A 15000-nucleotide genomic window follows, 5' to 3' on the forward strand; every position below is an offset into this window, starting at 1 on the left:
GCTCGCGTCCCTGCGTCTAACGTTCCTTTAATCTCCAGCAACAAGAGCCGCGGAGTCGCCTCTAGAGGAACGACGATGGGAAAAGAGGTGAGAGATGTCTCAGAAAACTTCCAGATGTCACTGACTACCCGATTCCTAATCCTAAATACTAAGTAATAAAGAAGAAACCAGAACGGAAAAACTGCAAAAAGGTAATATAGTCTAAAACAGATTGTTTGGCATTAGAACAACAGCGCCTCTTTTGCCTGTGGGCTGCATTTAGAATTGCATTTTATTGGAGCTGCAATACCAGACACAGCCACATGAACAAGAGTGGCGCTGTTTCTTTTCAGGTATAATTCTGTATATTATTCTTTTATTTCTGTTTCCTGTTTCATTCATGGCAAATTTTGGCATTTCTGATGGTTTTTGGGTGGACCCCATGAACACAACGGCACAAATTGGGAGAGGGGTGGATTTATTATGGATTATTTCTTAATACAAAAGTTGCAAATTTTGATGCAGAAGCTCCTAAATATGCATGTTTTTGACAGTTTTACACTGCGCTCGTTACCTTTTTGAAAGTAGGTGGCGCTTGCCTGGAAGGGGGTGTAGCCTTTAGGTTTTCAGCATGTGTCAACTACTTTTTAGAAAGTAGGTGGGGATTACCTGGAATGGGGTGTGGCATCCAAGTTTTTGACACATGCCCACTACTTATTGGAAAGTAGGTGGGGCTTTCCTGAAATGGGGCATGGTCTCCAAGTTTTCAGATGTGCTCACCACTTTTAAAAAAAGTAGGTGGAGTTTACCCGGAATGGGGTGTGGCCTCTACGTTTTCAGCATGTGCCCACTGCTTCGCAGAAAATGGGTGGGGCTTACCTGGAATTGGGCGTGGCCTCCAAGTTTTTGGCAAGTGCCCACTACTTTTTAGAAAGTAGGTGGGGCTTACTTAAAATTGTGTGTGGCCTAAAAGTTTTCAACATGTGCCCGCTTCTTTTTAGAAAGTAGGCGGGACTTTCCTGGAATGGGGTGTGGCCTTCAAGTTTTTATCTTGTGCCCACTACTTTTTAGAAAGTAGGTGGGGCTTGCCTTAGATGGGGCATGGCCTCCAAGTTTTCTGCATGTACCCATTACTTTTTAGAAAGTAGGTGGGGCTTGCCTAAAAAGGGCTGTGGCCTCCAAGTTTTCAGATGTGCTCACTACTTTTTAGAAAGTAGGGGGGATTACCTTGAATGGGGTGTGGCATCCAAGATTTCGACACGTGCCCACTACTTTTTGGAAAGTAGGTTGGGCTTTCCTGAAATGGGGCATGGTCTCCAAGTTTTCAGATGTGCTCACCCATTTAAAAAGTAGGTGGAGCTTACCTGGAATGGGGTGTGGCCTTCACATTTTCAGCATGTGCCCACTACTTCTCAGAAAGTGGGTGGAGCTTTCCTGGAATTGGGTGTGGCCTCCACGTTTTTGACAAGTGCCCACTACTTTTTAGAAAGTAGGTGGGGCTTACCTTGAATGCGATGTGGCCTCCTAGTTTTCGTCATGTGCTCACTACTTTTTTAGAAAGTAGGAGGGGCTTAGCTGAAATAGGGCGCGGCCTCCATGGCTTGACGCATCAATCTATGCCAAGTAGTTGGCATACTTATCAATCTGTAGGGCATGGAAAGCCATAGGTGCGACAAAGTTATTAAGAATTTTACACCTCCTTTTCAATACAGTATGTAGTAAATTACTCCAATGGGAATTAGTAAAAGACCAGCCTAGACTTTAGGAGAACTCCCCCTTGTGTCCTAGTGCCCCCTAGCTGCAATGTTAGGTGGTCCCCCAGTCATTAAAGGGTCACCCCCTTCCCCAGTGCAAAGTATCAAGAGTCACCATTTGAATGAGAGTCTATGGAGTTCATAGCTAGAGGGCAGGTGTGTCCAACCTGTGGCCCTCCATTTGTAGCAAAACTACAAATCCCAGCATGCCCAGACAGCCATTGGCTGTCCGGGCATGCTGGGAATTGTAGTTTTGCAACAGCTGAGGGGGACACAGGTTGGGCACCACAGCCCTATATCACAGGATTAGGATTGACATTTTGTCAATTTAAAAATCTCAGAAAATGACCTATTGTTAAAATCAATTTTTTATGATAAACATATTTTTAAAGAATTTTTGGTGATTTTTTTTTTTCTTTTAATTTTGAACTTTAATTTTTTTTTTACTAGTTTCCAATTGTACTATCTATATTGTAAAAAAAAATTCTTGCAAATCCCATTTTGGCCACTAGGGCCTTAAACTAAGACTTTTTGTTGTGTCTGTGATAGTAAGGAGGAGGCTGCTGGGAAGTGACCTGTACTATGAAAGGTGACACCAGTAGATACAGTAGATAGGGAAGACAATAGGCGATGCTCACAGATCAGCCTCCCTCTCCCCTGTAGAATGACCTCTGCACAGGTCACAGAGAATGGCCAGTAATGTTTCCCATTCATGTGAATGTTACTATTGTTGCACAGTTCCCGCTGCTGTTAAACAATGTTCAAGACAATATGACCACCCCTATACTATTGTACTAAAAATAGGATTTAAAAAAAATTACAATTCGAATATAGAAAAAAGGAAAAATAAAATTATAAAAATATAAGATTTAAAAAAATTACAATTAGAAAATAGAAAAAAATAAAAAAAATTATTAAAAATAACATTTAAAAAAATGACATTTAGAAAAAAAAGGAAAAACAAAATTATAAAAATATAAGTTTTAAAAAAATGACAATTAGAAAATAGAAAAACAGAAAAAAAGGAAAAAAAGGAAAAACATTATAAAAAAATAAGATTTAAAAACATTACAATTAGAAAATATAAAAAAGGAAAAATAAAATTATAAAAATAAAAGATTTCTAAAAAATTACAACTAGAAAACAGAAAAAAGGAAAAATGTAATTATAAAAATAAAAGATGTAAAAAAATTACAACTAGAAAATAGAAAAAAGGAAAAATGTAATTATAAAAATAAAAGATGTAAAAAAAATTACAACTAGAAAATAGAAAAAAGTTAAAGAAACATTATAAAAAAAATAAGATTTAAAAAAATGTAATAAATAAAAAAATAGAAAAACATTAAAAAAATAAATAAATAAAAAATCTAGGTAACACATTCACTTTACAGGTAACCATCTACACCAGTAAGAGCTTTGAATGACGCCCTACAGTTACTTGGACTGAACCGGTTTGCCCCTTTCCTCAATGTATGGACTATCGGCCCCGGGGGTCTCCGGTGATTGCCACCTCAGTAGCTTCCTCTGCTAGGAACCATTCATCTCCGTTCCATCACTGTCTGGTCCTGTGACTGATATTATGTAACAGTTTTAGTTTATTGATGTATTCTGCAGAACGCCGTAATTAACATCTGTAATTATCGTCAGTGTCAACGGAAAGGTGCGAGCGCTAAAAGCCTTTCCTGCTCGTGATGCGGCGCTATGGCTTGACTTCAAGGCTGGAGGCTGACAGATTCCATTGACAGAACATGTATCAGATCAACCACGCAAGAGACTACGGTAAGTCAATGAAGCGCCCTACCGCAACACCTAAAACTTCTTCCGGTTCACTATGAGGGCGCCAGTCGGGCCCTTTACATGGTGTCATCTGTAGAATGACTTTCAATGGCTAACCTAGTAACCTAGCACTCTCTATACTCCCTAACAGTGTTTACTAGAGCCCCCCTCAAGAGGAGTCTCAGGTTAACCCAATATATATCATAACATAGTGTCTGGTATAGAATATCTATTTCTAAATACTGTTTTACGGGAGGGGGGGGCTGAATGCCCATTCAGGACCCTAATTTGGCAAATGTAAAAGCAGCTATAAAAAGATTCTTTCTGATAGACTTAGCATCCAGCACATCTATACATTGCACGGTAAACAGATTGATTTTATTGGTTAAGGTGTAATGCTTCATTTCTCCTGTAGGGGTGCTGCAGGGATATTGAGCACTTGTACATGCTACAGATGATCACAAGGAGTCACATAATCAGGTAACATTGTGATCAAGGTTCTAAGTTCTTCTAAGCAAAAAATAAATAAAAATTGTACCAAGTACAAAATCCTGCTTTTCTGCTTTTTTATCTTTTATACTAATTCAGATTTAGCTCCTGTAAAGTATGTGCAACATGATCCATGCGGTCACACTATAAAGTCACCTCCAAAGCTCAGATTGCAGAAGATTATTGTTAACCACTACTTCCCCTGTTCATAAAAAAAAAAATAAACTCTTCACAGGCATATTAAAGGAGATGTATTATTTATCCCTGTCTTTCCTAGTACATCTTCACGCCAAAGCACAGTGCATTATGGGAGTTCAGCTAAGATGTAAAATGGGTACTCCGCCCCTAGACATCTTATCTTCCTGCTGCACCCGGCGTTCTTTGAAGCACCGGGTGCAGCCCCAGGGGCTCGTGACGTCACGGCCGTGCCCTGCTCATGATGTCATGGCCACGCCCCCTCAATGCAAGTCTATGGGAGGGGGCGTGACATCCGTCACGCCCCCTCCCATAGACTTGCATTGAGGGGGTGCGGCCGTGATATCATGAGTAGGGCATGACCATGATGTCGCAAACCTCCGCCCTGCATCGCCAGTCATCCAGCATGGAACTACGTTCACTCAATGTCTGGGGGGCCGCAGCTAAGATCGCGGAGGTCCCCAGCGGTGGTACCCCCCAATCAGACATTTTATCCCCTATCCTTTGGATAGGGGATAAGATGTCTAGGGGCAGAGTACCCCTTTAAGGGTATTTTGCTGCCTGCATGGATTCCAAGCTATAACTTTTAGAATTGGGAATGCAGCTCTGGATGTGACTGGAGAGATTATGACTTGATAACTTGGACTAAGCAGAAGAGAAGCAAAATGTGTGTAACATGATCTATAGGATGAGCCAAGTAAAGTATGTGCAACATGATACATGCATTCACACTATAAACTCACATCTAAAGCTCAGACTGCAGGAGATTATTGTTAGACACTTCCCATGTCCATAAATTCTTCTCAGGCATATTGAAGCATATGTAATATTTATCCATGTCTTCCCTTAATACATCCTCCACCCAATAACCGTGCATTATGGGAGGGGAACTCAGACTTAGTAGAACTTAAGCAAAGTATGTGTAACATGATCTATAGAATAAGTGAAGTAAAGTATGTGCAACATGATCTATAGGATAAGTGAAGTAAAGTATGTGCAACATGATCTATAGGATAAGTGAAATAAAGTATGTGCAACATGATCTATAGGATAAGTGAAATAAAGTATGTACAACATGATCTATAGGATAAGTGAAGTAAAGTATGTGCAACATGATCTATAGGATAAGTGAAGTAAAGTATGTGCAACATGATCTATAGGATAAGTGAAATAAAGTATGTGCAACATGATCTATAGGATAAGTGAAATAAAGTATGTGCAACATGATCTATAGGATAAGTGAAGTAAAGTATGTGCAACATGATCTATAGGATAAGTGAAGTAAAGTATGTGCAACATGATCTATAGGATAAGTGAATAAAGTATGTGCAACATGATACTTATGATAACACTTTCATTTTATGTTCAATACAGAATAAAAGTATAGAGAGAATTTATTAAAAGTAGTGCAAAACTTAAAGGGGAAACTTAAAGGGGTACTCCAGTGGAAAACATTATTATTATTTTTTTTAATCAACGGGTGCCAGAAAGTTAAACAGATTTGTAAATGACTTCTACTAAAAAATCTGTATCCTTCCAGTACTTTTTAGCAGCTGTATGCTACAGAGGAAATTATTTTCTTTCTGAATTTCTCTTTTGTCTTCTATTAAAAAATCTTTATCCTTCCAGTACTTTTTAGCAGCTGTATGCTACAGAGGAAATTCTTTTCTTTCTGAATTTCTCTTTTGTCTTTTGTCTTGACACCTGATGCCCGTATCAGGAACTGTCTAGAGCAGGAGAAAATCCTCACAGCAAACCTATGCTACTCTGGACAGTTCCTGACATGAACAGAGGTGTCAGCAGAGAGCACTGTGGACAAGACAAAAAAAGAAATTCAAAAAGCAAAGAATTTCCTTTGTAGCATACAGCTGCTAATAAGTTCTGGAAGGCTAAAGAATTTTTAAGAGAAGCTTTGGATTCAATGGGGTCTAAAATTAAAGGAGGAATCCATCAAAGAATGTCCTGACAGTATCATAGAGACACTTTAGAAAACAAGATAGGTGATGTTCTTAAAGGGTTACTCCGCTCCATTCCGAGTTCCGAACGCTGTGTGTGGGCTTTCGTGTTCACGCCTGCCCCCTCAATGAAAGTCTATGAGAAGGGGGCGCGACGGCCGTCGCGCCCCCTTCCCATAGACTTTCATTGAGGGGGGTGGGACGTGACATCTCATGACGGGGCGTGACGTCACGAGGGGGCGGGCGTGGACACAGAATGCCGCACACAGCATTTGGAACTCAATGTTCTGGACACTGGGGAGCGGAGTAACCCTTTAAGAACATCACCGATCTCTTCTTCTGAAGTGTCTCTATGATGCTGTCAGGACATTCTTTGATGGATTCCTCCTTTAATTTTAGACCCCATTGGACCCAAAACTTCTATAAAAAAAAAAAAAATCTTTATCCTTCCAGTACTTATTAGCAGCTGTATGCTACAAAGGAAATTCTTTTCTTTTTGAACCTCTCTTATTCAGCGTGAAATATTCTGATATCAATCTATGACATGTATGATTGTAATTTTTGGATCAATTTTCGAATATATTTCTCTTTACATGTTCCCATTGTAAATGCTTTAGAGGATACACAAATCACGTTGAGTGAAAAAGATATATACTTACCTTTTATATGTCTAACTTACCTACGTCCAACCTTGAGATCATCAATGATCGATCACCTCTAGTGGTCAAAGTTACCATAGAATGGCCATTTTAGTCCACATCACCTCCACCCATAAGGAGGGAAGGCCATAGACATCTAGAGAATGTCTATGGGGTCTACTAATGTCTGTAGCCCCCATAACTAGATCTCCTGCTCAGAGGACCATATGAAGGACTCTCTAAAGCAGCAGATTCTTGGGAAAGATGGGTTGCTGGTTGGGAAAGGGATGTCTACATTATAAAACCTACAACCTAGTATGGTCAGATAATCATTGATAACCCAAAAAGTCATTAAAGGGGTTATCCAGGAAAAAACCTTATATATATATATATATATATATATATATATATATATATATATATATATATATATGTGTGTGTGTTTGTGTGTGTGTGTAAAGTATGTGCAACATGATCTATAGGATAAGTGAAGTAAAGTATGTGCAACATGATACATATGATGATAACACTTTAATTTTATATTCAAAATGGAATGAAAGTTTTCAGACTGGCTCCAGAAAAATAAAAAGATTTGTAAATGACTTCTATTAAAAAAATCTTAATCCTTTCAGTACTTATGAGCTGCTGAAGTTGAGTTGTTCTTTTCTGTCTAAGTGCTCTCTGATGACACGTGTCTCGGGAGCTGTCCAGAGTAGAAGCAAATCCCCATAGCAAACCTCTTCTACTCGGTGCAGTTCCCGAGACAAGCAGAGATGTCAGCAGAGAGCACAGTGGTCAGACAGAAAGGAACAACTCAACTTCAGCAGCTGATAATTATTGGAAGGATTAAGATTTTTTAATAGAAGTAATTTACAAATCTGTTTAACTTTCTGGAGCCAGTTGATCTATATATATATATATATATATATATATATATATATATATATATATATATATAATTTTTTTTTTTTTTTTTTTTTTTTTTTTTTCGTGAAATACTCCTTTAATAATATTAACTCAACAAATATATCTGTCAAATACTACAACAATGTTTGACCTTTAAACTGAATATGATACATAGTGATACATATATCCGTAATGTACAGAATACAGTATGTCATGCAACATTAATACAACCCTTTGGCCCCTACCCAATAGTACTATCCTGACCAAATGGAATAAGTACTTCTACAGCATTACCTAACAACCCTAGAGACCAGGGGTCATCTCACCATGGAAAATTCATTCTGAACCTCACTGGTGACCACATATCTGGAAATAGTGATTCCATAGAGTAATCATAGTCAGCACAACAGCTCAGCACTTAAAGGGATACTCCGGTGGAAAACATTTATTTAAATTCTTTTTTAAATCAACTGGTGCCAGGAAGGTAAACAGATTTGAAAATAACTTCTATTAAAAAATCTTTACCCTTCCAGTACTTTTTAGCAGCTGTATGCTACAGAGGAAATTCTTTTCTTTTTTTAATTTCTTTTTTGTCTTGTCCACAGTGCTCTCTGCTGACACCTATGTCCGTGTCAGGAACTGTCCAGAGCAGCATAGGTTTGCAAAGGGGATTTTCTCCTGCTCTGGACAGTTCCTTACACGGACAGAGGTGTCAGCAGAGAGCACTGTGGACAAAACAAAAAAAGATGTTCAAAAAGAAAAGAATTTCCTCTGTAGCCTACAGCTGCTAAAAAGTGCTGGAAGGGTAAAGATTTTTTAATAGAAGTCATTCACAAATCTGTTTAAAGGGGTTATCCAGGGAAAAACTTTTTTATATATATCAACTGGCTCCAGAAAGTTAAACAGATTTGTAAATTACTTCTATTATTTTTTTTTAATCCTTTCAGTACTTATGAGCTGCTGAAGTTGAGTTGTTCTTTTCTGTCTAAGTACTCTCTGATGACACGTGTCTTGGGAACCGCCCAGTTTAGAAGCAAATCCCCATAGCAAACCTCTTCTACTCTGTGCAGTTCCAGAGACAAGCAGAGATGTCAGCAGAGAGCACTGTTGCCAGACAGAAAACAACAACTCAACTTCAGCAGCTGATAATTATTGAAAGGATTAAGATTTTTTAATAGAAGTAATTTACAAATCTATTTAACTTTCTGGAGCCAGTTGATATATTAATAAAAAGTTTTTTCCTGGAATACCCCTTTAACGTTCTGGCACCAGTTGATTTAAAAAAAAAAAAAAAAATTCAATCGGAGTACCCCTTTAAAGGTACTGAAGGCCCCATGAAAGAAAATATACGGTGGGAAAGTCCAATTTTCATTGGATTTTCCTTTAAAAAAAACTCAGCTAGGCTACATGTTCTCTCAATATCTTATGAGGCCATTGTTGCCCTTCCAGCCACTAGGACCTGGCTGCAACTGCGTCCCCTATGGCTACATTCCACCTAGAGAAAGTGATCAGACACCCCGCCATTTACTATGAGATAGGCCACACAACGCTTGGGTGTTGAGATCTTAGAAAAAGGTGCAAAGTACGGTAAAAAGATAATAGTCAAACAGACGAAGAATATTGAAACGAACGTTCAACCAAAAATTGAGGATAGTCAAGTATTCCTGGCCAGGAGACTGATGGACCTATCAAGCCTTGTCATGGCACATAGCAGATATTGTGGCATGGGGTATATTGGATTTAAAGGGGTAAACCGGCCCCAAGACATGTCTGATCACGGGGGTCGCGCCGCTGGGGACCCCCGCAATCTAGCATGCAGCAAGTAAGTACTGCCGGAAACATTGGAGGTTCTCATTCTTTTGCCTCCCGACCACAGGGATGGAGTATCGTGACATCACGACTCTTCCCCCGATTGACATCACGCCCAGCCCCTTCAATGCAAGTCTATGGGAGGGGGCGTGACGGCCGTCACGCCCCCTCCCATAGACTTGCATTGAGGGGGCGGGGCGTGACATACCATGGGGGTGGGGTCGTGACATCACGATTCTCCGTCCCATTGGTCGGGAGGCAAAAGACTGAGAACCTCCAGCGCTTCTGGCAGTACTTACAGGTGGGTGCTGCATGCTAAATTGCTAGGGTCCCCAGTGGCCACTGGGGACCCCCGCGATCAGACATCTTATCCCCTATCCTTTGGAGAGCGGATAAGATGTCTTGGGGCTGGAGTACCCCTTTAACTTAGGTTTGGTTGAAGCTTCTTAAAAACAATTTGAATCCAAAAATATAAGACACATGGTCTTCATGACGTGACCAGAGACAGATGGGTCATTGTTGGCCACAAGTGGATCCTTCCTCTAGGTACCCAAAAGTCGACTTCTATAGAAATTTGGCCACCATTTGTATAGTGAGATTACTTTAGTGAGCATCAGCATTGCAGAGTTGGCATTACACCACCATCTTGACTATTCGCCATTATCACCAATGGGACGCGGCTGTGGTTGTTGCCTTTGCCAGGCAATTTTATTGAAGATGCCAAAATAACAGTTGCATCCTGGCCCTGGTTCATGAAATGTCTCAAATGCACATAAGATGACGGTAGTATAAATGTCTCTGTTACAGATTTGGCAATGGGACTTCAAGAGTGACTTCTGACATTTGCAACCCCTCCACTGGTGGCACCATAAGAAGGGTTACCATGCCATCCTACACCAACATGAACAGTAAGTGCATTCAGGACATGGCAGCATTTTGTCATCACAGTCTTCACTACTCCTTGTCTTAACTTTTCGGTCTCTTTTACAATTTGAAATGCTCTCACCTCTAATGGGGCCCTGTCAGCTGGTGGACCCATAGCCCCCTACTATGGTCATGGTATATACTATCCTGGTGATGTGACCAATGGTTCTACTGCTGTCCACCTAAGTGCATTTGGCAATTGATGAATCCAAATTCTGCCAACCGATTCACACATTGACTTCTATTGCCTGTAGAATCAGCCAACCAGGAAGATCAGATTGTTAGTAAATCTTTTGGATCCATTTTTTTTTATCGCAACTCATGTTGTTTCGCATAGCATACCTTAAAGGAATTTCTCTTCAGTATTTCTCCTCCACACCTAGATGTGGTAGATCTTATGTTTCTTTAAAGGGGTACTCCGCTGTTCAGGGTTTGGAACAAAATGTTCCGAATGCTTAGAGCCGGCGCCGGGAGCTCGTTACATCATAGCCCTGCCGCCAGGGGCGGGGCTATGACGTCACGAGCTCCCGGCGCCAGCTCTAAGCATTCGGAACATTTTGTTCCAAACCCTGAGCAGCGGAGTACCCCTTTAATCCATTATGAAAACTCATTGAGTTACGATTATTCATTCATTAGCCACCCTTGAGATATCACCATCAAGTAAAATGACCAACTCAGCTCTGCTACATCTCAGGTGTAGGTGAAGATCTATGGAGAACCCAAGGGGGCCCATTACTACTAAAAAGCATCAACCAGAATCCTGCTATTAAATTCCGGGCCAATGGGTTTAATGGTTCATGACTACTGATAGGTTGTTAGATATGCATGGAGATGCTCTATTGGAGACTATATAATATATAATATTCTTGGACAAGTGGCCCCATGTTGTCTGTGTCCCACCTGTTCTCATTTAGGATATAGCCTTTACCCAAGATGCATCAAAATGTATGGACATCATAGTCCTATTCTGTGAAGGTCTAAAAGATAAGCAACCATCCTGTCCATCATCTCCTAATCGATGGCCGCTCCATTGAAATTACACAACTGTCTGTAGATGCTCCAAGTCTTCGAGATCAGAAAGAAAATCCGGAAATCCCACAGTCACGTTGCATCTTTTGGTCTCTTGGCAGCTCCCCCAGACAGGAACATGAGGTAGGAATATATTAAGAGCTGAAAGGCATCTTCTTCATTCATCACGTGCCACCACCGGTTGACAGTGACCCATTTCATCTGATGCCGAGGCGGAAAAAAAAATAAAGAATGAAAATGAACGTCTATGTCCAAAAAACCTCCACCGGCAAATTGCAATGTATAAAACGTCATCAACGCGACCTGCCATCCCTTAAAGCCTTTAATCCTTCTCTTCTGGACGTCTTTGCCGGTAATGGAGAATTCAGCTGGAGCATGGAGACGGTAATGAAGTTCTCCCTGAATCCCAAATGAACGGGAGGATATTTCCACCATCTGAAGCCATTTCTAAGACTTTAATTTATCATCTCCGCTTCCCGCCTGGCTCTGTCCTCATTTTCAGACACTTATTTAACTCAAGGATTGGAAGCCACCCCCAACCCCTGGGGCCATTCCATTCATTGACTTTGCCTCGGGAGTAAGGGAGATGTTCCGGCTCTAGATGAACTCAACAATCCATCTTCGTGTGTTCATTTCAGAATTTTCCATCCATTCTATCAATAAATGTCATATAGACCCTTCCAAATGTTGGCCAGGTCAATGGTTTATCCAAATCATTTGAGCAGCTTACATGGCCTCCGTCCATTCGTAGAGTAAATCTCTCTTAATCGTTCGGGTCACCGTAATACCTAGCACTTGTAAATGTTTTAACGCTTAGAAGGGGATGATGCTCCGTGTAATAGGGATGCTCCATGTAATAGGCTTTACGTTGCAACATCATGATTGACACGACCATGAACGGAACAATACAGTGTCACCGTGCCGACACCTCCTACAACTACAGCATGGTTTAGAAGATGGAGAACCCCCATTGTGGCTGCAGAAATAGGTGTGGCATCACCCTATAGAAGCCTACAACCACTTTAAAGTATGGAGATCCTATGCCGACCAATCAGGGGTGAGAGCCTATTGACTACCTTCGACTGTTGAAGCAACGTTACAAATGGACAATTTATTTGTAGGGTCAATAAAGCCTGGAAGGGTATTGACTTGAGTACGGCAGGTACCAATTATAGGGCAGGACCAGACAGTTGTCATCGCTCCCGGCGGGATTTCGAGGCGGCTGAATTTTAATTTTCGGAGATCACAAGAAGCAATTATCATCAATGGAGGCAACTCATTGATGGCTACTGATAGAGAAGACTTAATGCTCATGCAGAACCCAAAAAGGTCACCTACAACCAAAGACCAAGACTCCAGCTCCATGGATAAGCACGGAAATAAGTATATTGTTATCACTTATAACTCCTCAACCGGCAATTTACCTGTCTGTCTCATCTAAGATACCTATAGACAAAGCTTCCCGTCTACCGTACCGTAGACACAATGAGCACCTTCACCGTCTCGGCAAATTATAGACATGAGCGGTGATGTGCCTGTGTGCAGCTCAGGAACATTTCAGCATGCGGTACATCATAAAAGCCGGCTCAGTTGTTCGCCCTCTCCATCTCCAACCTTCCCCCCCCCCCCCCTCCCCATCACCACCACCCTCTCTGGTTGTTGCAAACCCCACCCAACCATGGTCTTCACTCCTATTCTACAAGTGATACACGTTGTCAGCCACACCTTTAACCCCTCTGTAGCCACCGGGGATGAAGGCAAGGCATGGAAAAAAGGTTGAAAATAACCCTGTCAAGCATTGGGGGAATTAAATCCCACACGGACATGGAATTCACCATGACGATATATCGGTGGTATTGCATAGAACTGTCTATCTAAAGCCTCGGAACTGGATACAATGTATAACACTATAGCTCACATTTTTATAAGCGTTCCATAGAACCTCTACACCAGTGGTGGCCAAACTGAGGAGCTCCAGCTGTTGCGAAACTACAACTCCCAGCATGCCAGGACAGCCAACGGCTGTCCTGGCATGCTGGGAGTCGTAGTTTCACAACAGCAGGCGATCCACGGTTTCGAAGACCACCGGTCTACACCCTTGTCTCCAACCGTTTGAGATCACCAGGTTGGGGTGTAGCCCACTTTTTTACACATCCTATGCAGAATCGCAGATCACAATGGGAAGATTTTATGATCAGAGATGAATTTTATGACATTTTGGAGGGGGGACAATCACCTGTTCATGCCCCCCCCCCCCCCCCAACCCTTCCCCCGACTGGTAACAGGTCTCCCGGAATGTGCCAGGGGCGGGGTCCTCTACATCTCCCAGCTCTTTTTCCAAGCTAAGATTTGGATTTATGGGGTTAAATCCCAGTCAAAATCCTCTTTCTTTTTTTGCCCCCCTCCACAATAGGGACGGTTGACCAACAATTAAGCATGGGGGGGGGGGGTTGCTTAATAGTTGGACAACAGTCCCTATTGTTCTCCGTCGTAAAACAACAGGTTTAATCCTTTAATACCCCACCACAATGAAGACAGACAAGGCAACGTTACAATGTATCACGTAGAGAAGAAGAAGCCCCCCCAGCACCACCATCGACACCGCCGCCCCTTCTACCAGGTATGGATGGAGGCTCCGCTTACGGAGGGACCTCCATGGGTATCACCTGGGGCAGTAATATGCCATTCTACAATGCTATTAAGGCCGGTGGGGTGGTCTTTTGTGGAATGGCTCCGACGCCCCCGCTATGGGAGACTTACCTGTTTTGTTCTTCTCATACAGCACAGCATGGTGGGATTTGTTGGTCTACTTTCCTGGTTCCTTTCGGTCTCCTTCTGTTCTTCCTTGGGTCTCCCCCTCTCTCACACACACATAGACAGGCACACACGCTCACACATGCAGCAGTAGGGGGGCTCGCGGAGACTGGAGGGTCTGTCCCTTGCTCTCATCACATGCACGCCCAGTCTATCTGGCCCTCTCCCTGGATCCTCAGCAGACTTGTTCACTGGCTCTCGATGACTGCTCGCCTCCTCCGTCTCTCCTTTTCCCACCCCTCCTCATCCTTGTCAGCCTCCTCCCAATCCTCTGTCATGAATATTTAAACACCTACAATCTGTACCCAATTACCCACGACTTTCCCTATGCAGGAGAAGCAGAGGGGGCACCTCGTACCCCCCCCCCCCCCCCAGCTCTTTATCTGCTTATATCATTTACTGCCCCCCCCCCCAATACTATGCATCCACAGACGGGGAGAGGAGCAGGGTGTGTGCTGCATACAGACCCCCAGACCGCAGCCTCCATTGTTCAGGTGATGAGGACCAGAGGTGAGATCATCTGCTCTGACATCACAGGAGGAGAAGAGATCACTGTACCTCACCCCGAGGGGTCCAAGACATGTGTGATACCTCCGCATAGATACATAGATAGATAGATATGAGATAGATAAATAGATAGATATGAGATAGACAGATAGATAGATAGATATGAGATAGATAGATATGAGATAGATAGATATGAGATAGACAGATAGATAGATAGATAGATAT

The 15000-nt window shown here is 42.0% G+C and overlaps 1 protein-coding gene across 1 annotated transcript in view; it reads right to left on the bottom strand.

Annotated features, from left to right (window-relative positions):
• The window catches only part of GAP43 (growth associated protein 43), a 95745-nt gene extending 81261 nt beyond the window's left edge, over positions 1 to 14484 (bottom strand). The window contains exon 1 of the mRNA XM_056559917.1: positions 14215 to 14484. Within this exon, the coding sequence (XP_056415892.1) occupies positions 14215 to 14244 (30 nt within the window). The 5' untranslated portion in view covers positions 14245 to 14484. The remainder of the gene's footprint in view (positions 1 to 14214) is intronic.
• Positions 14485 to 15000: the final 516 nt, after the last annotated feature.

This window comes from Hyla sarda, chromosome 2 (assembly GCF_029499605.1).
Source record: "Hyla sarda isolate aHylSar1 chromosome 2, aHylSar1.hap1, whole genome shotgun sequence".
In the NCBI taxonomy this organism is placed as follows: domain Eukaryota; kingdom Metazoa; phylum Chordata; class Amphibia; order Anura; family Hylidae; genus Hyla; species Hyla sarda.